This window comes from Hemiscyllium ocellatum, chromosome 8 (genome assembly GCF_020745735.1).
Source record: "Hemiscyllium ocellatum isolate sHemOce1 chromosome 8, sHemOce1.pat.X.cur, whole genome shotgun sequence".
Classification (NCBI taxonomy): Eukaryota; Metazoa; Chordata; class Chondrichthyes; order Orectolobiformes; family Hemiscylliidae; genus Hemiscyllium; species Hemiscyllium ocellatum.
Genome location: NC_083408.1, coordinates 22431613 through 22455193, shown reverse-complemented (window position 1 = coordinate 22455193; position 23581 = coordinate 22431613). Strand labels below are relative to the sequence as shown.

General features: G+C 46.6%; 1 protein-coding gene across 1 annotated transcript in view; it reads left to right on the top strand.

The window, feature by feature from the left end:
- Window positions 1–23581, top strand: part of galnt16 (UDP-N-acetyl-alpha-D-galactosamine:polypeptide N-acetylgalactosaminyltransferase 16) — a 91212-nt gene that overhangs the window by 27995 nt on the left and 39636 nt on the right. Inside the window, exons 3-6 of the mRNA XM_060828637.1 lie at window positions 3204–3271; window positions 13500–13565; window positions 16355–16476; window positions 21244–21331. Coding sequence (XP_060684620.1) covers window positions 3204–3271; window positions 13500–13565; window positions 16355–16476; window positions 21244–21331 — 344 coding nt within the window. The remainder of the gene's footprint in view (window positions 1–3203; window positions 3272–13499; window positions 13566–16354; window positions 16477–21243; window positions 21332–23581) is intronic.

Genomic DNA, 23581 nt, shown 5'->3' with positions numbered 1-23581 from the left:
ATGGCTGGGCCATTGAGAAACAGAGCACAGGAGCTGGACAAGCTCATTCAACTCCTGCAGTGGCTTCACCTTCTGAAAAAGGAAGCTTGTGTCGGAGCTTCCACATGCAACTGGCTGCTCGTGTTTCTCAATCCCGCTCGAAGCCAGTCCCTCCCCGACAGACTCTGAGCTCTTTCTGGTCAGGAATCCTCAGGGGGAAAGGATTCCTCTCCGGCCCAGTCTGAAATTACTGATTGATTGTTTCTTCTGTGGAATTGTCCTCATGTTCTTGAATCCCCAGGCCTGGGTGGGCAGGCGGGAAGCAGCCTCTTCCCAGCACCTAGCTGGTCACCTTGGTCAGAGCTGTGTGCTGCCCTGACACACCGATGGTGCGGAGAAGCCCCCCCAGGGTGGTTAAAACATCCGGCGGCCATTTTGGATCACACTAGAATCATCCCCAACGTAGTTTGGGCCAGAGAGAGGCCTTGGAAGATTGAGGTTCCCCACTCCTCACTACCAGACACCTCTGACCAATCTAACCAACCCCCACCCACCCAATACCTGACTGGCCCCTCCTGCCCAATTCTTGAGCCTCACTCCCCTTCCCAATACTCACACCCTCTGTTCCCCCCCCTTTTCTCCACACACCTGACTTCACCCCCACTCCACCCCCAATCACTCCACCCCCAATCCCTCCTCGATATGACCCCTCGCTTAATCGGCATTTCCCACCTGCCTGACATCTGGTACCCTCTCACCCACCTACCCCCTCACGCCCCTGTTTCCCCATCCCTCACCCCCCTGGAGAATGCCAAGAGGCTGGGGGAGGTTTCGCCAGTTTTGATCTGAACAATGTCTCTTACACACCTGCAGGAAGAATGCTGCACTCCTGTCGTCCAATCCAGACTTACGCACCACTCACTTTCCAAATCACTTGATGTACTTGAATTCCTCTGGTTTGTGTAAAATAACGACCCACCCTCCGCTTAATGCCAGCTTTTCCCAGTCTCTTGTTGTTGAAAAGTAACCCTTTTCCTCTCTATGTTCTGTCCGAAGTGGATAGTTTCATGTTTTCTGTGTTTTACTCCACTTACTTTCTCACCCACTCATTTTTAAAACATTCTTTCATGGGATTTGGGCATAGTTGACTGGCCTCGTGTTGATTGCAGAAACAGTATTAGTCATAGGCTTTCTTTCATACTTGTGTGAGATGTGGACTTTGCACGTATTCATTGCATGTCCCGAGACAGCCCTTGAGAAGCTGATGGTGACCTACCTTTTTTTTAAATAAAAAACCAGTACAAAATAGTGTAACTACTTTATAATATAATAACAATAATAGGAAACAAACTACTATCCTACTCCACAAGATACCAAAATATGAAAAAAAGCAAAAAAATCTGCAAAAACTGCAATCCAATAAATAACCAAGGAAAAAGAAGAAGAAAAATAAATAAACAAACAAAATAAAATTTAACCAAGTTATAGCAAGGTAACTTAAATTATAATCAATTGAACCCAACTCAGGCGACTGACTGTGTGGAGTTTGCACGTTCTCCCCTTGTCTGCGTGGGTTTCCTCCGGGTGCTCCGGTTTCCTCCCACAGTCCAAAGATGTGCGGGTCAGGTGAGTTGGCCATGCTAAATTGTCCGTAGTGTTAGGTGAAAAGGTAAATGTAGGGGTATGGGTGGGTTGTGCTTCGGCGGGTCAGTGTGGACTTGTTGGGCTGAAGGGCCTGTTTCAACACTCTAAGTAATCTAATCTAATGTAATCTAAATGAATTAGCACACTCAGCGCTATCTCACCAAAGCTCCCCACCACTGGGAACATTAGTAAGTGAACCCGTACTTGTTTAGGATTCCTCCCCCAGGGGCCCGTGGACCACCAGACACAACCCTCACGGCTACACAAAGGCCCTGAACAGTACAGCCAACAAGTCTGCATCGATATAATTCAAAAAGGACCATGGTGTTCCGTTGTTTGGTGCACCAGACTCGTCAGGAGGTCCGGGGGGATGTGTTTTATAACTAACCTACACCAGCTTGAATCTCCTGGGGGATTCTCCGATACCCAGCTCATTTGAATGTTCCGTGACTGGCCTTCTTAAACAGCTCCAGGCCGAGTGCCGTATGTAGACCCACATTGCCCTGAAGGAGGGAATTCCTTCACCTTGTCTCAATGTTCTTGCCATTTCTTTGTGTTCTGTTCCACTTTCCCACCTCACTTTACAACTGATGCATTTCACTTGACCTCCTCATTTAAGTCGTTGATAGGGATTGTAAGGAGCTGAAGTCTTTCAGTAACACACTGGTTGGTATCTGTCGGCAGAAAAGTGACCCATTTATTCCGACTGCCCTGTCCAAACGTGGAGTCTTTGTGAGTATATTACCCTCTATTCGGATCACCCATGTACTTCTTCAAACGTGTTCGGAAATCCCATTAAAATTGATTTCCTCCTGTTAATCCTGAATGTTGCAACCTCCAAAACGAAATCCCTTGACAGATTTGTCAAATCAGCATTTTTTGCCATAACTAACAGCAAAGTATGACAGATGCTGGAGATCTGAAATAAAATCAGAAAATGCGACAGAAACTCATTGAATCCCTACAGTGTGGGAAACAGGCCATTCAACCCCATTGAGTCCACACTGATCCTCTGAAGAGCATCCCACCCAGACCCAATCCCCTACCCTACCCCTGTATTTCTCATGGCTAACGCACCTCGCCTACACATCCCTGGGCACTCTGGGCAAACTAGCGTGGCCAATCCACCTGACCTGCACATCTTTGGATTGTGGGAGGAAACTAGAGCACCGGGAGGAAACCCACGCAGACACGGGGAGAATGTGCAAACCCCACACAGGCAGTTGCCTGAAGGTGGAATCAAATCTGGGTCCCTGGTGCTGTGAGGCAGCAGTGCTAACCACTGAGTCACCGTGCCCCTCAGCAGGTCTGGCAGCAGTTGTGGAGAGAGAAACATTTCAAGTCCAGTCTAATTCTTCCTCAGAATTTCTTTTGATAATCCACATTGACTCTGCCTAATCATATTAGGATTTTCTAAGTCCTCTGCTGTGATGCCCCTAATGACAGAATTACATTTAAAGAATCAAAAAACCGATTAGTGTTTGGAGGTGAGGGAGGTGGAGAAACTGTCCTGGGGCTTTGTGTCTGTGTCACTGGTCTTGTAATAAGCTGCAATCTCTCATCGCCTTGTCTTCTTGCAGCATTCTGAACCGCAGCCCCCCGAAACTCATCCAGGAAATCATTCTCGTTGATGACTTCAGCAATGACCGTGAGTAACTGTTTCCTCTTCAGAACTGAGCTGCTTAAGAAAAGGAAGAGGCAAGAAGGGACTGCAGTGCATCCATTCAGAGTTGTTGCTGGTGCATGTTACAGGCCGGAGGATTGGGGGACTGGTGGTAACGTAGTGATCATGTTACTCGTAACCTAGAGGTAAATGTACTCAGGGTGGGAGATCAAATCCGGGGAAATTTAAATGCAACAAATAAGTCTGACAATTGGAAACTGGTCTCAATAATGGTACCATAAAGCTATCAGCCATTATTGTTAAAAACCCATCTGGTTCACTAATGTCCTTTAAGGAAAGAAATCTGCCATCTATACCTGGTCTGGCTCCAGGTGACTCCAGACCCACAGTAATGATGTTGAGTCTTACTTGGAGTCAGAGATTCCTACAGCATGGAGACAGGCCCTTGGGTCCAAACTGGTCCATGCCAACCAAAATGTCCGTCCACGTGAACTCCATTTTCCTGCACTTGGCCCATATCCTTCTAATCCTTTCCTATCCATGTATTTTTCCCAATGCCTGTTAAATGTTGTTAATGTACCCACCTCAACCACTTCCACTGGCAGCTCCTACTATATGCGTACCACCCTCTGTGTAAAAAGCTGCCCCTCAGGTTCCCTTTTATTCTTTCCCCTCTGACCTTAAACTGACGCCCTCTCGACCTTGATTCCCCAACCCTGGGGTAAAGACTGAGTGCATTCACCCTATCCATATCACTAATGATTTTATACACTTCTATAAGATTCCCCTCCTCAGTCTTCTGGTCTCTAAAGAAAACAGTCCTCGCTTGTCCAACCTCTCCCTATAACTCAGACCCTTGACTGAGATAGATTGGTTCTTGAGTATCAAGGAGATCAAGAATTACAAGCAGCAAGCAGGAGAATGGGGTTGAGAAATGTATCAGCCATGACTGAATGGCGGAGCAGACTCAATGGGCTGAATGGCCTAATCTCTGCTCCTATATCTTATGGTCTAATGAAGTCCTGGCAACATCCTTGCAACTTTCTTCTGCACTCTTTCCAGTTTAAAAACATCCTTCTTATAACAAAGTGACCAAAACTGAACACAATACTCCAAGTGCGGCCTCACCAATGTCCTGTACAACTGCAACATAACTTCCCAACTTCCATACTCAGTGCCCTGACTGATGAAGGCCAGTGTGCCAAAAGCCTTCTTCACTGCCCTGTCTACCTGGGACTCCACTTTCAGAGAACCATGCACCTGAACTCCAGGGTCCCTCTGTTCCTCTACACTCCTTGTCATTCACCAGGAAACTCCTACATTGATTTGACTTTCCAAAATGCAAGAGCTCACATTTATCTATATTAATTCCATTTGCCCTGTCTCGACCCAGTTTCCCAGCTGCAATTTCTGATAACATTTCTCACTGTTCACGCCTATTTTAGTGTTATCAGCAAACTTACTCATCATGCCTTGTACATTCTCATCCAAATCATTGCGATAGCTAACAAACAGTAATGGGCCCAACACCAACTCCAAGACACTCCACTAATCACAGGCCTCTGCTTCCTACCATCAAGCCAATTGTGTATCCAATTTGCTAGCTCCCCTGGATTCCATGCAATCTAACCTCCCAGAACAGACTATTGTGTGGAACCTTATCAAAGGCCTTACTGAAATCCATATAAACTACATCTACCGCCCGGTTCTTGTCAACCTTCCTGGTCACTTCATCAAAGAACTCTAAACATTTGTGAGGCATCATCTCCCACGCACAAAGCCATGCTGACTATTAATGCCTTTCCAAATGCATGCATATCTTACCCCTCAGAATCATCTCAAGTAACTTACCGACACAGAGATGTTAAGCTTACTGGTCTATAGTTCCCAGGATTTTTTTTGCAGCCTTTCTTGAATAATTACACAACATTCACTACTCTCTAGTCTTCCGGGACCTCACCCGTGGCTATCGATGATGCAGAAATATCAGCCAGGACCCCCGCAATTCCATCTCTAGCCTCTTGCAGTAGTCTTGGACTGGACCAGGAGATTTATCCACCTTCATACATTCTAAAACATCCAACACCGCCTCTACTGTCAAATGGACTGTCCCCAAGATATCACCACTAACTTCCCAAGTTCCCAAGTCTTCATGTCTTTCTCTATGGTAAACACAGAGGAGAAACCTTCATTGAGAACCTCGCCCATCTCATGCAATTCTGACATTCATGCCTACTTTGGTCCTTCAGGGGCCCGAACCTCTTTGGATTCACCCTAATGGTCTTAGACAAGGCTATCCGTGCCCCCTTTTCGCCTTCCTGATTTCCTTCTTCAGTAAACTCCTGCATGCCCTTCATACCTACAGGAATTCCCTTGATCCCAGCTGCCTGTACCTGAGCCAAGCCTCCTTTTTTCTGGTCAAAGCTTCAATATCTCTTGTCATCCAGGGTTCCTGTTAACCTTGCCCTTCACCCTCACAGGAACATATAGACCTTGAATCCAGCTATCTCACTGTTATAGGCCTCCCACTTGCCAGAGGTCTCTTTGCCTGCAAACAGACTACTCCAATCAACTCCTGCAAGCTCCTGTCTAATTCCATCGAAATTCACCTTGCCCCAGTTTAGAACGTGAACCTGTGGAGTTTTGTTTTAACTATTTTAAAATTAACAGAACTCTGGTTACTGGTCCCAAAGTCCTCCCCCATTAAAAGATGGAAAAAGTTGTAAAAGCTGGACATTTAGAAAGAGAGATTAGGAATAGGAGATGGCCATTCAGCCTGACGAGCCTGTTCAGTTATTCTAGATAATCTACCTCAATGCACATTTCCCACATTATCTCCATATCCCTGTGTGTCATTAGTTGCCAGAATCGGCAATGGTAGCTCATTGGTTAGCATTGCTGTCTCGTTGTGCCAAGGACTGAGTTCAATTCCCGCCTCAGATGAGTCTGTCTGGAATTCTCCCCGTGTCTGTGTGGGTTTCCTCCAGGTGCTCTGGTTTCCTCCCACAGTCCAAAGATGTGCAGGTCAGGGTGAATTGGCCACGCCTGTAGTATTCAGGGATGTGTCGGTTAGCTGTATTAGGGGAAATGCAGCACAGTGGGGCTCTATGATGATCCTAACTCTATCATCAATTTCTATCTTGAAGCTGTTCAATGATTGAGTCTGCGTAACCCTTCAGGATAGAGAATTCCAAATTTTGACTTAAGCAATTCTTCCTGATCTTAGTCTTAAATGGCCTGTCCCTTATAATGAAATAAAGTTTTAAGACTCACCATTGAAGGTATATCCACCCAATCACGCCCTATAGGAATTTTGTAAGATTCTGCTCCTCATAGACAATCCCAGGGATTAAACTGATGAACCCGTGCACAATCTTTCTATGGCAAGCATATCCTTCCTTTGGTAAAGAGACTGTGCAAAATCTGCAATTGAGGTCTCACCAGGGCTCAGCACAACTGCAATAAAACACTTGTTATTCCTGTTCTCAAATCCCTTGCAATGAAGACCAATTTGCCTTCCTATGTGCTTGCTGTACCTACATGGTAACTTCCAGTGACTCACATACAAGGACACCCTCTGGACCTCCATACTTCCTGAACTCTCACCACTGTCTGCCTTTCATCCAAAGTGAATAACTTCACATTATATTCCACCTGCCATGTCCTACCCAACTATTCACTTCCCCTGTTCAAGTCCTCTAGGAACGTCTTTCAATTGGTTTCCCACTCAGTCTGGTTTCATCAGCAAATGTGGAAATAGTACAGCCCGATCCTCACATGAAAATCATTGATGTTGAGTATAAATGTGCCCCTCCCCTCCAGCACTGACCCTGATGGTATCTCACTAATAACAGCCTATTATCCTGAGATCAATCAGTTTATTTCTGTTTGCTCATCAATTCTTAATCCACATGTGTATAATTCCTCCAATTTGGCGAGTTTGCATTTTATTTACTCACTTCACTTGTGAGACCTTTGCGGAAGCCTTCTGAAAAGTCAGATACACCACCTCTTCTGTTTGACAAGAAAGAAGTAGGTCGTATGATTTCCCAAACACAAATCCGTAAATCATGTATAATAAATTCTAATATGTTCCTATGACTGATGCCAAGCTAATTTGTTTGAAGTTTCCCATTCTCCCTCCACCTCTCTTCTTAAGTGATGAGATTACATTTGCTATTTTCCAGTTGTCAGGAAGTTACCCACAAACTTTAAAATTTTGAAAGATTACTATCCACTATCTATCTGGCCACCTCCTTCAGTTTACTGAAGTGAAATCATGTGGCCCAGGGATTTATCAACCTTCCACTCAGTTAATGTTTCAAGTACAACCTCTTAGTAAACCTATTTCCTGCACTTCCTCGGTTTTATAAGTCTCTTGTTTGCCCGGTATTTCGCGGAGATTTTGTGTGAAGACACAAAGAAACTATTTAGTTTCTCTGCCATTTCCATGTCCTCTGTTATAAATGTTCACATCTCCACTGTAATGGGCCAATGTTTGTCCGAGCTGTATATTTCTTTCCTTTTCATAGAGTCATACCAACGTGGAAACAGACTCTCTGGTCTAACTCGTCCACGCTGACCAAGTTTCCCGAACTAAACTAATCCCATTTGCCTGCATTCAGCCCATATTGGCTAAATGTGGGCTGCACAGTGGCACAGTGGATAGCACTGCTGCCTCATAGCGCCAGAGACCCAGGTTCAATTCCTGCCTCAGGCGACTGACTGTGTGGAATTTGCACATCCTCCCCGTGTCTGTGTGGGTTTCCTCCGGGTGCTCCGGTTTCCTCCCACAGTCCAAAAATGTGCAGGTTAGGTAAATTGACCATGCTAAATTGCCCATAGTGTTATGTGAAGGGGTAAATGCAGGGGAATGGGTCTGGGTGGGTTATGCTTCAGCAGGTCAGTGTAAATAATCTAATATCCCTCTAAACTCTTCCAATTCATTCCAACCCAAACGCCTTTTAAATGTTGTAACTGTACCAGCCTCTACCACTTCCTCTGGCAGTTCATTCCACATATGAACCATCCTCTGCATGAAAAAGTTGCCCTTCAGGTTCCTTTTAAATCTCTCACCGTTAAACCTATGCCCCCCAGTTTAGAACTCCCCCACCCTAGGGAAAAGACATTGGCCATTCACCTTATCCATGCCTGTCATCTCTCAGCCTCCTACACTCCAAGGGAAAAAGTCCCAACCTATCCAGCCTTCCCCTTATAACTCAAACTTCACCAGTCCTGGTAATATCTTTGCAAATCATTTTTTGCTCTGTTTCCAATTTAATAACATCCTTTGTCTACAATAGTACACACCATACTAATACCTAGTGAAGCTGTAACAGCCACATTTATGTTACTCAGTAGATAGCAACCATATTCTCTTTTCTCTTTCCTTATTCGGTCTACTGGACTTCCTTTGAGGTTCTGTTGCTCCCATTTCTGTGGCTTACCACTATTTTTGGAATCCTTATAAAACACTTGCTCTGATTTAAAAACCACACAACACCAGGTTATAATCCAACAGGTTTAATTGGAAGCACACTAGCTTTCGGAGCGATGCTACTTCACCTGATGAAGGATCCTTCACCTGATGAAGGAGTGTCACTCCAAAAGCTAGTGTGCTTCCAATTAAACTTATTGGATTATAACCTAGTGTTGTGTGGTTTTTAATTTTGTACACCCCAGTCCAACACCGGCCTCACCAAATCCTGACTTGCTGTGATGAAATGCAAATATTTAACTATTTTTGTTAACCACGATTGACCATCCTTAGGATTATATTGTAGAGGATGGTATATCTGTTGTATACAAACTACTGCCCATCTACAATCAAACCATTTTGTCTGTTTCCCAACTCTACCATATTGACTCCATGACAGGGTCTGAACTCAACATTTGCATCATTGTTTTCAGCTCTATAACGTTGCCACATCATGCTCAGCTGCTCATCTCATAGAATCATATCATCCCTGTAGTGTGGAAACTGGCCATTCGGCCCCACAAGCCCATCACCGCCCCTCTGAAGAGTAACCCAGCCAGATCCATTCCCCTACCTTACTACTTTACATTTACCCCTGACTAATGTCCCTAACCTACACATCCCTGAACACTATGGGCAATTTAGCACAGCTAATTCACCCTGGCCTGCACAACCTTGGATTGTGGGAGAAAACCCAGAGGAAACCCACGCAGACACGGGGAGAATGTGTAAACTCCACATAGACTGTTGCCCAAGGCTGGGATCTCCTGCTGAAGCCATCAGCAGTCCCCATGTGACCTCGAGATTTGACTCATTTGAAAAGACTCCAAGCATTGGATTGGCTGCTAGCATTGTGGTTTCCTGTAGGGGACCAAAGGCAGGCTGCAGACCACTTCCATTCCACCCTTAGGAATGACCCTGACCTCCCAGTGGCTTTCCATTTCAATAAACCACCTTGCTCTCATGTGAACATGTCTGTTCGGTCACATTCCAATGAAGCATAAGCAAGCGTGAGGGAAAATGTCTTATTTTCTGGTTAGGCTCTTTACAGACTCGCGGTCTCAATATGGAATGTAATAACTTCAGAAATTGACCGTCTCTTCTTCAGCTTTCTTACATTCTCTTCTGCATGACACCATGCCCCCCCGGTTTAGATTAAATTCCCTACAGTAGGGGAACAGGACCTTCAGCCCAACAAGTCCACATTGACCCTCCGAAGAGTAACCCACTCAGACCCATCATTTTGGGCAATTTAGCACGGCAAATTCACCTGACCTGCACATCTTTGGATTGTGGGAGGAAACTGGAGCAAACCTGCACAGACACAGGGAGAATGTGCAAACTCCACACAGGAAGTCACCCGAGACTGGAATCAAACCCGAGACCCTGGTGTTGCGAGACAGCAGTGCTAACCACTGAGCCACTGGCCACCCACTTACTCTACACTTTAGTAGAGAGAACCCAGTCGCTCCCTTTCACAACGTTAGTTTGCATTCGCTTTACATCTCTCTCTTTCTCTCTCTCTTTCACCACCATTAACAACCCTTTTTTGCCTTCTGCACTGCTGCTTTGTCATCTACACCACCAGTCCCTCTTCCTCCTATTCTACCTCAGTCAAAAGCAGAAAAAAGTTTCTTACATCTTCTTGTTCTGAAGAAGTCTGGACTTGAAATGTTCTCTCTCCACAGACGCTGCTAGGTTTCTCCAGCACTTTCCAAGTTTGAAACCACCTCCTAGCCTCTCTAAATGTGACATTTCCCAAGCCCATGTCCAAACCTGCACCTATGTCCTACCCACATACCATCAATGAATCTGTTCCCCTCTCTTTCATCTCCTTCATTGGCTGCACAAAATGTTGTAAAATGCACCTATGTCTCACTCCAGTGAAAAATGGAGTTCGCTAGTACACCAGAAACAATTAATGAGCTAATTGCAAAGTTTACTTGAATGAAACAAAGAGCAATTTTATTACTTACTAACACTGAGGAAAATAATACACCATACCTGGCGCACATAAGTACAAAGTTGAAAAAGGGCTTGTGTCTGATACCAAACGAAAGATATCATACAATGCAATTTAAAGTCCTTAAGGTGTTCTGGTGGTGTAAGATGTTAAGCTGAGACCGTGGTTGGTTTGTGGTGCCCTGGGTCAGCAGCAGCCATGAGTATTGCAGATATCTTAAAGTTGAAATGTTTGCCCAACTTGTGCTGTCAGCAGTTGTCTTACCTTTCCTGAGCAGGAGTAGAGAAACAGAGTTCCATTGTTACAAATCCATCTCCAATGCTGTGCCAAAATAGTGACTTGAAGCACAGCTCATTTGTGTATTCCTGTGTCTAGGGTCATTGTTTCCCCAAGCTGTCTTTTATCTCCATAATGTGAAACACGTCATACAGGTGGAAAGTAACAACAGCAGCTGCTGTGAGTTTCTTCTGAACAAATTTGTTTCGGTCCCTTTTGGGAAGAAGTGAATTTCAGCTGAGATGATTTTGATTATTCCACACTGGCTTCCTGGAGCTCGGATCAACCTGTGCTCAGATCTTCAATGTGCTCAGTTTCAAGTCAGTGCCATCCCTTTCTAAAACCGTGTGGTTTGTGAAAGACCTGGGTATTAAAATCAAACTTTGGAAATCAAAAGTAGATCGTCCATGTTTTACCACTGTCATGATAAATACTAATCCTTAATTTCAAAGTCTCTCAGTGGCTTCAGTCCTCCCTTACAGTCCTCCCTCCTCTTCAAGCCCTACAGTCCCCTTGGTTCCTTGTACTTGACTCAATCTGGCTACTTCATCAAGCCTATTTTCATCACTCTGCCATTGGTATCCTTGCCTTTAGGTGCAATTAAACCCCTCCCTAAACTTCGGCCTCACTTTCCCCATTTATGGAAATCCTTGCAACACTTCCTGAACCATCGAGTTGCTCAAATATAACCTCATGTGGCTTGCTATGAACCTCTGTTCGAGAAACACCTTGGTCCACATCAAAGGGTGCTATAGAAATGCAAGTTTTGCAAGATCAGAGGATTTGAGTTATGAGGAGAGGCTGGACAGTCTGGGACATTTTTCCCTGGAGCATCGGTGGGCGAGGGGTGACCTTATAAAGGTTTACAAAATCATGAGGGACAGAAATAAGCCGAGAGTGTGGTGCTGGAAAAGCACAGCAGATCAGGCAGCATCCGATGAGCAGGTGAATCGACATTTCAGGCATAAGTCCTTCATCAGGAACACACTCTCGACTCTGATCTCCAGCATCTGCAGTCCTCACTTTCTCCTTGGGACAGAAATACAGTGAATAACCAAGGTCGTTTCCCCAGTTTAGGGGAGTCCAAAACTACAAGGTTAAGATTTAAGGTGAGAGGGAAAAGATCTAAAATGGACCTGAGGGGCAATGTTTTCATGCAGAGGGTGGTGTGTGTATGCAATGAGTTGCCAGAGAAAGTGTTGGAGTCTGGTACATTTGCAGAATTTAAAAGGTATCTGGATGGGTATATGAATTGGAAGGATTTAGAGGGATGTGGGCCAACTGCTGGCCAATGGGACTTGATTAGGTTAGGATATCTGGTCGGCATGGATGAATTGGATTGAAAGGTCTGTATCTGTGCTCGATAACTCTGGAAATTATTGAATTGAATTTATTGTCAGGTGTACCGAGGCACAGTGAAAAGCTTTGTCTTGCAAGCAATACAGGCAGATCACAGAGTTAAATAGCGTAGATAGTAAATAATAGGTAAACAGCCACAAAAACAAAAACACAGGTACAGGCGAATGTTTAGAGTTTGTGAGTCCATTCAGTATTCTAACACTGTTAGGGTAGAAACTGTTTTGAAACTGGCTGATGAGTGTGTTCAGGCTTCTGTACCTTCTCCCTGATGGTAGAGGTCGTAGAAAAACATTGTCAGGATGGGATGGATCTTTGAGAATGCTGGCGGCCTTTCCTTGACAGTGGGCCTGGTAGACGGATTCTATAGATGTGAGGTTGGCCTTTGTGATTGTTCGGGCCGAGTTCACCCACTCTCTGTAACCGTCTCCGATCTTGAATAGTACAGTTGCCATACCAGGTAGTGATACACCCAGACAGAATGATCTTGATGGCACGCCTATAAAAGTTGGCAAGGGTATTCACCATCATGCCAACTTTTCTCAGCTGCTTGAGGAAGAAGAAACGTTGTTGGGCCTTTGTAACCAGTGTGTCCACATGAAGAATCCGAGAAAGCTTGTTGTGGATAGCCACTCCCAGGAGCTTGACACTCTCCACTCGTTCCACCTCTGTGCATGAGTAACATCCTGCTGGAAGTCAATAATGAGGTCCTAGGTTTTGCCAGCATTGAAAGCTGGGTTGTTCTCAGTGCACCGTTGTCGGTCTCTGTGACAGGACAAGAACGAGGAGGCACACATTTCAGATTTTGAATGAAAGATGTTGCTGGGGAAGAGGGGGTGTGAATGAGGTGGGAAGGGAAGCTGTGAAAAAGAGCAATTTTACCCAGTGACTGGGAAGGACCTGGGCAAAGTGAGGGAGGGGATTGAGTAGATTGATTTTGAAAAGGGCTTGGACGGGTCAGTTGAGGAAACTTGTAGGGACAGTGCTGGGGATAGAGAGCTGGCATTAACACTCCAGGACAAACGGCCTTGCCCTGTGCTCAAAGGACTCCCAAGCTATCTGCCTGTACCTACGGTGGCAGTGAATAACCCCCAGTGTTGAATAAAAACAAACCTCGACGGGCATATGCATGTTCCTGAGACTGTCAGTCACACATTAACCAGGCTTCCCTTCCCTTTCAGCCGAGGACTGTGAACTCCTAATGAAGATCCCCAAAGTGAAGTGCTTGAGAAATATGAAGAGGGAAGGTAAGTCAGGATACTGTTTCCCCTGACTTGTGTCATTCGGTGAACAGGAATGCAGCTTTATCTGTCGTAAAGTCAGTCGTTCTGAATACGGTCCCCTTTGAAATCTTCCGGGTCTGTGTCCACACTGTCACATCTGAACCAGGAGAGGACATGCATTGGAGGTAACCTTACTGGGGCGGACAGTGCAGAGAAGATGGTACATTCGCAAACTGACAGTTTATGACTAGTCCCCAGAGACCTGCACAATGGCCTTACACTTATATTAAAGAGAAATCATAGAACCCTTACAGTGTGGAAAAAGGCCAACCATGCCATATAGTCCATACGGACTCTCCAAAGAGCATCCCACTGGAGAAACCTCCGTGTTAGTTTGCTGGTGACACCAAGTTAGTTGACCCAGTAAGTAGTGTACGCAGTTGGGAGTGAAAGTTGCGAAGGACATTGGTAAGTTAACTAAAGTAGGCAAAAGTTGGGGCGGCACGGTGGCTTAGTGGTTAGCACTGTTGCCTCATGGTCCCAGGTTCGATTCTAGCCTTGGGTGACTGTCTGTGTGGAGTTCGCACATTCTCCCAGTGTCTGCGTGGGTTTCCTCTGGGTGCTCCGGTTTCCCTCCCACAGCCCAAAGATGTGCGGGTCAGGGTGAATTGGCCATGCTAAATTGCCCGTAGTGTTAGGTGCATTAGTCAGAGGTGAATGGGTCTGGGTGGGTTTCTCTTCAGAGGGTCAGCGTGGACTGGTTGGGCCGAAGGGCCTGTTTCCACACTGTTGGGAATTGAATCCAATCTAATCATAAATAGGTCGAAGTTGCAGTTTACAAAACTCTACTTAGACCCCATGAGACAAAGGAGGAGGCCATTCTGCCCATCAGTCTTTAAGTCCATGCATCCAACTTTGCTGCAGATCTCTTAATACCTGTAGTTAGCTGAAATCGATCAATCTCAGATTTAAAATTAATAATTGATCTAGCATCAATTACCACTTGCCGAAGAGGGCTCTGAATGTCTTCCCTTTGGGTTTTGAGGCGTTTCCAATTGTCATCCCTTCGAACGAACCGCGCTGTAATCGTTTGACGATTCTCCCTTTCCTAGTCCCTCTCACTGGGAGGATAGCTTCTCTCTTCATGCCCCAACTATCTTGTAAACTTCAGTCAAACTAACTTTCTGGTGGTTCGTGTAACCTCAGTTTGGAATTGTTCCCTTACAGTCCAGGGACCATTCTGTCTAAAGCCAGCATTTCCTAACCCACTGCACGGACCCCAGGTATGATCCAACCAAGGCTTGGTGTAGCTGCAGCATGACCTCTACCCTCTTGTGTTCCTGTCCTTGGGATTGTAACGTATCGCCATTCCTGGTTGCCGCTGTCTTGCTGATTGTTCTCTGGGACCGAACACCAAGAGCTCAGTGGTTTCTGTAGAAACTGGTCTGGATCGCGTTCCCTGGGGCCCTTCCTCCTATCAGAGCGCAAACAAAGTGCCCAAGGATAGGGATAACTGCCGTAGTGAAGGACCAAACCTGGAGACCCCCAGATGTGTAGCTCCAAAAGGACATTACTCCAATTCTACAGGTTGGTCCCTGGGCCCGGGGGCAAGGGGGGGGCAAGGGGGAAAAGGAGGGGCAAGGGGGGGGAAGGAGGGGCAGGTGGAGCAAGGAGGGGCAAGGGGGGGAAGGAGGGGAAAGAAAGGGCAGGTGGGGCAAAGGGGTGGCAAGAAGGGGGCAAGGCTGAAGTACTGGTGGATTGATGCAACCCACTCAACGGTTTGGGGTCTGCGAGTCCCTCCATACTGCCAGCCCTCTCTTTCCTGCTGCTTTGATTGCTGAGACCACAGGGGATACGTGATGGTTCTGTGGCAGTTAAGGAATGAGCTGGGTCTGTGGAGAAGCAGAGATGGGGAATCAGTTGGTGGGTGTCTGGAATTCATGACTGAATCAGTGGTAGAGACAGAGACCCCAAACCCTTTTAAAAAGTCCCTGCATCTGCATCTTAAGTGCTGTAAGCTGCAGATCCGTAGGCCCATGTGCAGGAAGATAGGATTAGAAACAGTGACTGGGTGCCTTTGGGTTGGCATGGATAGGATGGGCTGAACGATCCCCTTCTGCACTGTATCGTATCTATGGTTCTAACTTTTGAGATGCGCCAATGAGAATAAAACTGAACGTATAATGACAGGACTGTCTAACTGACCTTCAACCTCTAACATTCCTGTACTCTTTCAATTCTGGTCTCTTTGGAATTTTAATCCATGATTTGAAGCTTTTTCCCAGAGTGGGGGACTCAATTACCAGGGGTCACAAGTTCAAGGTGGGAGGGGAAAGGTTGAAGGGAGATATGCGTGGAAAGTTCTTCCTGCAGAGGGTGGTGGGTGCCTGGAACACGTTGCCAGTGGAAGTGGTAGGGGCGGGAATGATAGCATCATTTAAGATGTATCTAGACAGATACATGTATGGGCAGGGGGCAGAGGGATACAGATCCTTGGAAAATGGATGACAGATTTAGATCGAGGATATGGAATGGCGCAGGCTTGGAGGGCTGAAGGGCCTGTTCATGGGCTATGATGTTCTTCGGTCTTTGAATCATGTCACCATTGGTGAGTGTGTCTTCAGGTACTAATCTGTAGAATTTCTAGATGTCTCTACTTTCCCATTTCTCTCCGGCTTTAAGGCAATCCTTAAACCCTACCTCTTGGACCAACCTTCCCCGTTACCTGTTCTGATATCTCCTGACCTCACATGAAGTGCCTTAAAGGCAGGTGCTGGCTGTTTCAGGGTGAAAGGTTGTCTCTCTGTTGGCAGGGCTGATCCGGTCTCGGGTGAAGGGAGCAGATGCCTCGACTGCAGAGGTCCTGACCTTCCTCGACAGTCATTGTGAGGTGAACAAGGACTGGCTGCAACCCCTCTTACAAAGAGTGAAAGAGGTGAGTCCCTGGAAGTCCTTCTTGTATTCAAATGGCATCGGCAGTTCAGGGTCAGGGAGAGAGAGAGAGAGAGAGAATGGTGCTGAAGGGGGCGACACGTTGGCTCAGTGGTTTGCACTGCTGCCTCACAGCGCCAGGGTCCTGGGTTCGATTCCATTCACGGGCGACCGTCTGTGTGGAGTTTGCACATTCTCCCCATGAGTTTCCTCTGGGTACTCCGGTCTCCTCCCACAATTCAAGTTAGGTGAATTGGCCATGCTAAATTGCCCATAGTGTCCAGGAATGTGTAGGCGAGGTGCATTAGTCAGGGGCAAATGTAGGATAATAGTGTAGGGGAATGGATCTGGGTGGGTTACTCTCAGAGGGTTGGTGTGGACGTGTGGGGCCGAAGGGCCTGTTTCCTCACTGTAGGGATTCTATGTAAATGTGGTTTTGTTAGAGTGAGGGCCCTCAGTGCTGGGGATAAACTATTCTCAAGCTAAGATAGAGAGGTAAGAGGTGAGGTGAATAGATTATTGGTCTGTTCGGGAATCTCGGATTACAGGAGGAAAGTGGGCATGAGGAGCATCAGATCAGCTGTGATGCCATAGAATGGTGGAGTAGACCCAAAGGGGCTGAAGGACCTGCTCCTCATGGTTACTTGTTCCCCATGGTCAATCATTTGTTAACAGCAGATAAGTGCCCCTGAGAAAGTGGGGGTGAGCTGTCAGTCTTGAACTTCTACTGTCCTGAGTGTCTGCAGCCCAATGCCCTCAGAGAGGGATGTCCAGTATTTTGACCCAGCAACACTGAAGGACTGGTGGTAGATTTCCAAGTCAGGATGGAGGGGAACTTGCAAGAGGGGGGTGGTGTTCCCATGGATCTGCTGCCTTCGCCCTTCTCAGATGGTATCGTGGATTTTGGAGGCTGGCATTGATCTGTCTCCCGGAGTTTTGCCCGTTTCCTCAGGAAACCTTCGTCCACTCAGTGGGACGTTGCGGAGGCCCAGTGGTAAGAGAGCACCCTCCTTGTTGCTATGAAGGAGCAGCAATCCAGCTGACTGTCAGGATGGGCTCTGTGGAATGAGTGTCACCATTCTGGGCTGGTCTGATGAAGACAGCGAGGAATGAGGCACGTATCACTCAGCAAAGGTGTCTCTCGCTTGTGGTGATCATTAAGGCACTCCAGAGCAGAAATATTTCCTGATTGTATCGAATGTTTCTCTCTCTGCTCCCTCTCCTTTCCGCCACAGCACTCTCTTTCTGTCCCTCCACTCTTCGGAGTCGGTGCTCAGGCCGCTCCGAGTTGAGATGGAGAAAGAGCCGCATTTGTGTAGCGCCTCCCACGAACGCGGGATGCCGCCAAGTCCTCTGCAGCCAATGAGGGTGCTTTCAAGAGCGCCATCGATGATGAAACATGGCAGCCAGTCCATGCTCAACAAGATCCCACAAGCAGCAACATGATCCTCTGCTCTTGTGATGTTGATTGAGGGATAAACGTTGGCTGGTCACGGGAGATGGTGGGGGGAGATATCCCCTTGCCCCCATCCCACTTCAGACCTGGAATATTTACTGCAACTGCACCAGACAGACACCTGAAAGATGGCAGCTAAGATGGTGGCTGAGCATTGCACTGGGGAGTCCACCTGGATTAGACATTTAAGTTTCTGCCACAGGGAACCCTTTAACTCATGGTAGGTGCTGCAGCAAATATCAATGCCGTACTCAGGGAATGTGCTGTGTCTGGTGTTTGCACCAGATTTCTTGGCACTCTTTCAGGAAGAACAATAAATGCTGCTCCTTTTCTGGATGACATTTCTCCTTCATGCTGCCATTTTAAGACCATCCTGCTCCTTGCCCACTGGGGGCCCAGTCTGAAGTATCTCTGGCTGTGGGTGTCTGTACGTAACACTGTCCCAGAGGCTGTTTGGTCCTCAAGGCTATGTAAGGGTCTTCAAATCCTTAGGTACTGTCATTCTCCTGTACTTACATTTCTACGTGGTAGGTTATCAAATACAACTCTGCAGTGTAGGGTCTAAGACCTCTCTCCTCTCTCGCTCAGCCTGGACTGCTGACGTCTCTCTTGCTGATGGCAAAAGTGAGGACTGCAGATGCTGGAAACCAGAGTGTAGATTAGAGTGGTGCTGGAAAAACACAGCAGGTCAGGCAGCATCCGAGGAGCAGGAAAACCAACATTTCAGGCAAAAGCCCTTCATCAGGAATAGTCAGGGTGGAGAGATAAATGAGGGGGGGCGGGTGGCAGAAAATAGCATAGAGTACAATAGGTGAATGGGGGTGGGGATGGAGGTGAAAGGTCAGAGAGGAGGGTGGAGGAAGGTAGCAAATAGTGCAGTGGGTAAATGGGGGCGGTGATGGAGGTGATAGGTCAGAGAGGAGGGTGGAGTGGATAGGTGGAAAGGAAGATAGGCAGGTAGGACAGGTCATAGGGACAGTGCTGAGCTGGAAGTTTGGAGCTGGGGTGAGGTGGGGGGAGGGGAAATGAGGAAACTGGTGAAGTCTACTTCTCTCTTACTGATGTCAGTCATGTGATCAGTTACATCAGACCATAGGAGCAGAGTAAGGCCATTGAGTCTACTCCATCATTCAATGAGATGATAATCCTCATGTTCATTTCCTGTGTTTTGCCCACAGCCCTTGATTCCCTTACTGTTTAAAAAAAATCTGTCTAACTCAGTCTGGAATATACTCCATGACCCAGCCTCAACAGCCTTCTCCGGTAAAGAAATATGATTCACCGTCCTCTGGGAGAACAAATTCCTCCTCATCTCTGTCTTAAATGGGAGACCCCTTATTCTGAGATGGTGCTGTCTGCTCCTAGACTCTCTCACAATGGGAAACTGACCTTCCACATCTTCCCTGTCAAGTCCCGTAAGAATCTTACGTGTTTCGATAAAGTCGTCTCTCATTGTTCTAAACTCCAGAGAGTACAGGCCCAAACTACTCACCCTGTCCTCATAAGACAGTCCCTCCCTAGCCAGGATTAGCCGAGTGAACCATCTCTGGATTGCCTCCAATGTCAGTCTACTTTTCCTTTGATAAGGGGCCCAAAATTGTTCACAGTGTTCCAGCTCGGGTCTGACTGGTTAGACCTTTTAGTAAAATCTCGTAATTTTATAATTCATTCCCTTTGAAATAAAGACCAACATTTAATTTGTCTTCTTCATTACCAGCGGAACTTGGGTGCACGCTTTTTGTGATGAGGACTCCCAAATCCCTTCGTTCCATCGCTCTCTGTTTATTAGATTAGAATGGAAGCAGGCCCTTTGGCCCAACAAGTCCACACCGACCCTCTGAAGAGCAACCCACCCAGACCCACTTCCCCCAGCCTACATTTACCCCTGACTAATGCACCTTTCGCTCGGGGCAATTTAGCATGGCCACTTCACCTAACCTGCACATCTCTGGACTGTGGGACGAAACCGGAGTGCCCGGAGGAAACCCATGCAGACATGGGGAGAATGTGTAAACTCCACACAGACAGTTGCCCGAGGTGGGAATCGAACCTGGGTCCCTGATGCTGTGAGGCAGCAGTGCTAACCACTGAGCCACCGTGCTGCCCCCTAGAGCTCTCAGTATTTAAATAATATTCTGCTCCTGCCACTAAACATAATTTCAAATTCCTCATGTAATGTTCCATCTGTTCAAGATTTTCCCCAGGTAAGACTGGCCAACATTACCCCTTGCCTTCCCATTTATTTTGGCCATACTTGGCTATAATACATTCCTTCTCCTCATCCAAGTCATTTACATACATTGTTAATAATTATGATCCCTACCTGCAGGTTGCTATCCTGAAAATACCCCCTTATCTCAACTCTGTGTTTTTGCCAGTCCCCTATCCACGCTGAAATGCTACTTCCAGCACCATGGGCTATTATTAAGTAGCCAAAGGTATGGTGCCCTATCAAATGCCTGTAAAAATCCAAATATATTACCTCCACTATATATCCCCGTTATCTATCTAACTTGTTATGTCCTCAAAGAATTCAGATACATGTGTCAGGCATGATTTCCCCTTCAGAAGCTATGCTGACTCTGCTTGATCATATAACGTAGTTGCAAATACTCTGCTATTACTTGCTTTATAAGAGACTCTAACATTTTTCCGAATAACAGGTGTTCAACTCACTGGCCAGTAGCTGCCTTTTATTTTGGTTTCCTTCCCTTTTCAAATAAAGGGAGTTGGCAGTTTGGTGAAACCGAGGATTGGCAGATTTCCAATCCTCTTGTTCATCATGATTTACACAAGACAGGATCACTCATCCTATTTTGTTGCCTATGGGATCTTGCTGTGCTCTGATTGGCCAAATCTGAAAAATAAACTCACTTCAAACATGGATCCATTGCTTTGAACCATCACAGGGAAGTGATGAAGTGTTTCTTAGATTAGATTACCTACAGTGGGGAAACAGGCCCTTCGGCCCAACAAGTCCACACTGACCCTCCGAAGAGCAACCCACCCAGACCCATTCCCCTTACAGTACACGGCCAATTTACCTTGGCCAATTTACCATGGCCATTTGTTTGGACTGTGGGAGGAAACCCACACAGAGAATGTGCAAATTCCACACAGACAGTTGTCTGAGGCGGGAATTGAACCCAGGTCTCTGGTACTGTGAGGCAGCAGTTCTAACCACTGTGCCACTGTGCCATGTTCTACCAATGTGAATGTTTTCTTGTGTTGGAGGCTTCCTGTAATTAATTCCCTTCTCCATGTTGTACCACTGTTGACTGTAGCCGTCTTATCTTCCCCGCCTCTTACCCCTAGGATTACACTCGTGTGGCGAGTCCCATCATCGATGTCATAAGCCTGGACAACTTTGCTTACCTGGCAGCGTCTGCGGATCTGAGAGGAGGTAGGTACACAGGAGCTTCTGACTATCATCGCTATGTCTTGGAAATCTCATCAGGAACCCATGGCAGAGAAGACTAGGCCCAGGCCGGCACGAGGTGAGGGATTGTGACTGGCTCACCAATGTTGCGGTCATATTGTAGACCGTGACAGCAGCCATTGCTGTTGTCTCAAGAATTACACGTTTAGAAATTGGGGCAAATTTAGACTCTGCCGCTGTGAATCAGGTGCCTGTTTATCTCCAGGCAGACTTTAACCTCTGTGGAAAGTCAATCCTCAATCTCTGGTTAGGTTGTTCCATTAAAATGATCTTCCCAGTGGTTGTTATGGATTGGATTTAATAGAAACTGAAATTGTCCATTTTGGCTTACCATCCCATTGTGCTTGACTTCCCAGGTAAGGATGTGCAGAAACTAATAACGGGAGTAGGTCATTTGGCCCATTGACCCTGCTCCACTCCTCAGCACGATCAGATCTCTTTGGGTGTGGACGTTGAGGGAATTGAGTCTCGTATGTTGGTTCCAAATTGGATGTCCCGCATTTGTATAGCACCTGTCATGGGGTGCTCTGTCTTGTATTTAGATTATGCTTGATCTGTATTCCAATCCATTTTTCTTTGGTTCATTCGTGATGTGTGGGCATCACTGGCTGGGTCTAGCATTTATTGCCCGTCCCTAGGTGCCCCCTTGAGAAGGTGGGGGTGAGCTGCCTTCTTGAAATGACGCAGTCCACCTGGCCACAATGCCCTGGGGGAGGGAATTCCAGGAATTTGACCCAGCGACGCTGAAGGAATGGAGATATATGTCCAAGTCAGGGTGGTGAGTGGCTTGGGGAGGGGTGTGGTTTATAGTATTCCCATTTATCTGCTGTCCTTACTCTTCCAGATGGTAGAGGCTGTGAGTTTGGGAGGTGCTATCCAGGGAGAGCGATACGTAACGTTCACTCCAAATCCCTCGAGACTCACAATGAAAATCCCTCAATGTTTCCTGAGGGTTCCTGAGGGTGAACCTCCCAGATTCCTGGTTTTCTTTGAAGTGAAATCAGGAAGCCACACAATCTTGAGCTTTGTCCTGAAGGCTTCTGCCAGAGTTCCTCCGACACTATTGAAAGCTTGGAGCACTAGCCTGGCGAGTTACTGATGGAGGAAAAGCCATTCACAATCACCAAGAGAGATGGTAGGAGGAGATGAGCGGTGGGAGGGTGAGTGGAGAGCAGTGCAATGTAACTCACTCTCTGGAGCATGGAGCATGGAGCCTGGGAGTAGGACAGGTCTTGTGGGGTTTTCTTCATAGCCCCAGTCGTGAAGAGATGGTGAATCGATGAATAGTTAGAATGAGGAAAAATGAGTTTTCCCCATCAACATCGCAAAGTGGAATCAGTTATAGAGTCATAGAGATGTACAGCATGGAAACAGACCCTTTGATGACCTCATTGATCATTAAGAAGCCATATTCTCTCCCTAGATGCTCTTTTGCTGTTAATGTTCTTGGAGAATCTCTCTGGATTCTCCTTAACCCTGTCTGCCAAAGCTATCTCACATCCCCTTTTTGCCCTCCTGATTTCCCTTGTAAGAACATCCCTACACCCCTTATACTCTCCAAGAGATGCACTTGATCCCAGTTGTCTATACCTAACTTATGCCTCTTCCTCATACTTGACTAAAACCTCAATGTATCTATTCATCCGTAGTTCCATACTCTGATCAGCCTTACCCTTCACAGGGACATACTGTCTCTGAACTCTGTTATCTCACTTTTGAAAGCCTCCCTCTTGCCAGTCGTTCCTTTACCTAGGAACAGACCACCCCAATCAAGCTTTGAAAGTTCCTGTCTCACACCATCAAAATCTGCCTTGCTCCAATTGAGAACTTTAACTTTTATACAAGGCCTATCCTTTTCCACAACTCTTCCAAAACTTACCGAATTGTAGTCATTGGTCCCAAAGTGCTCCCTTATGAACACTTCAGTCTTATACCCTGTCCTGATTCCCATGAGAAGTTCAATGTTTGCTCCCTCTCTCATCGGAGGAAGTGAGGATTGCAGATGCTGGAGATCAGAGCCGCGAGTGTGGTGCTGGAAAAGCACAGCATTCCGAGGAGCAGGAGAATCAACATTTTGGGCAAACACCCTTCATCAGGAATGTGGGGGTAGGGGTCCGAGCGATAAATAGCAGGGTGGTAGTGTGGGATTGTAGCTGGGAAGGTGATAGGTAGATGCAGGCGGGGGTGATTGTGATAGGTTGGTGGGCAGGGTGG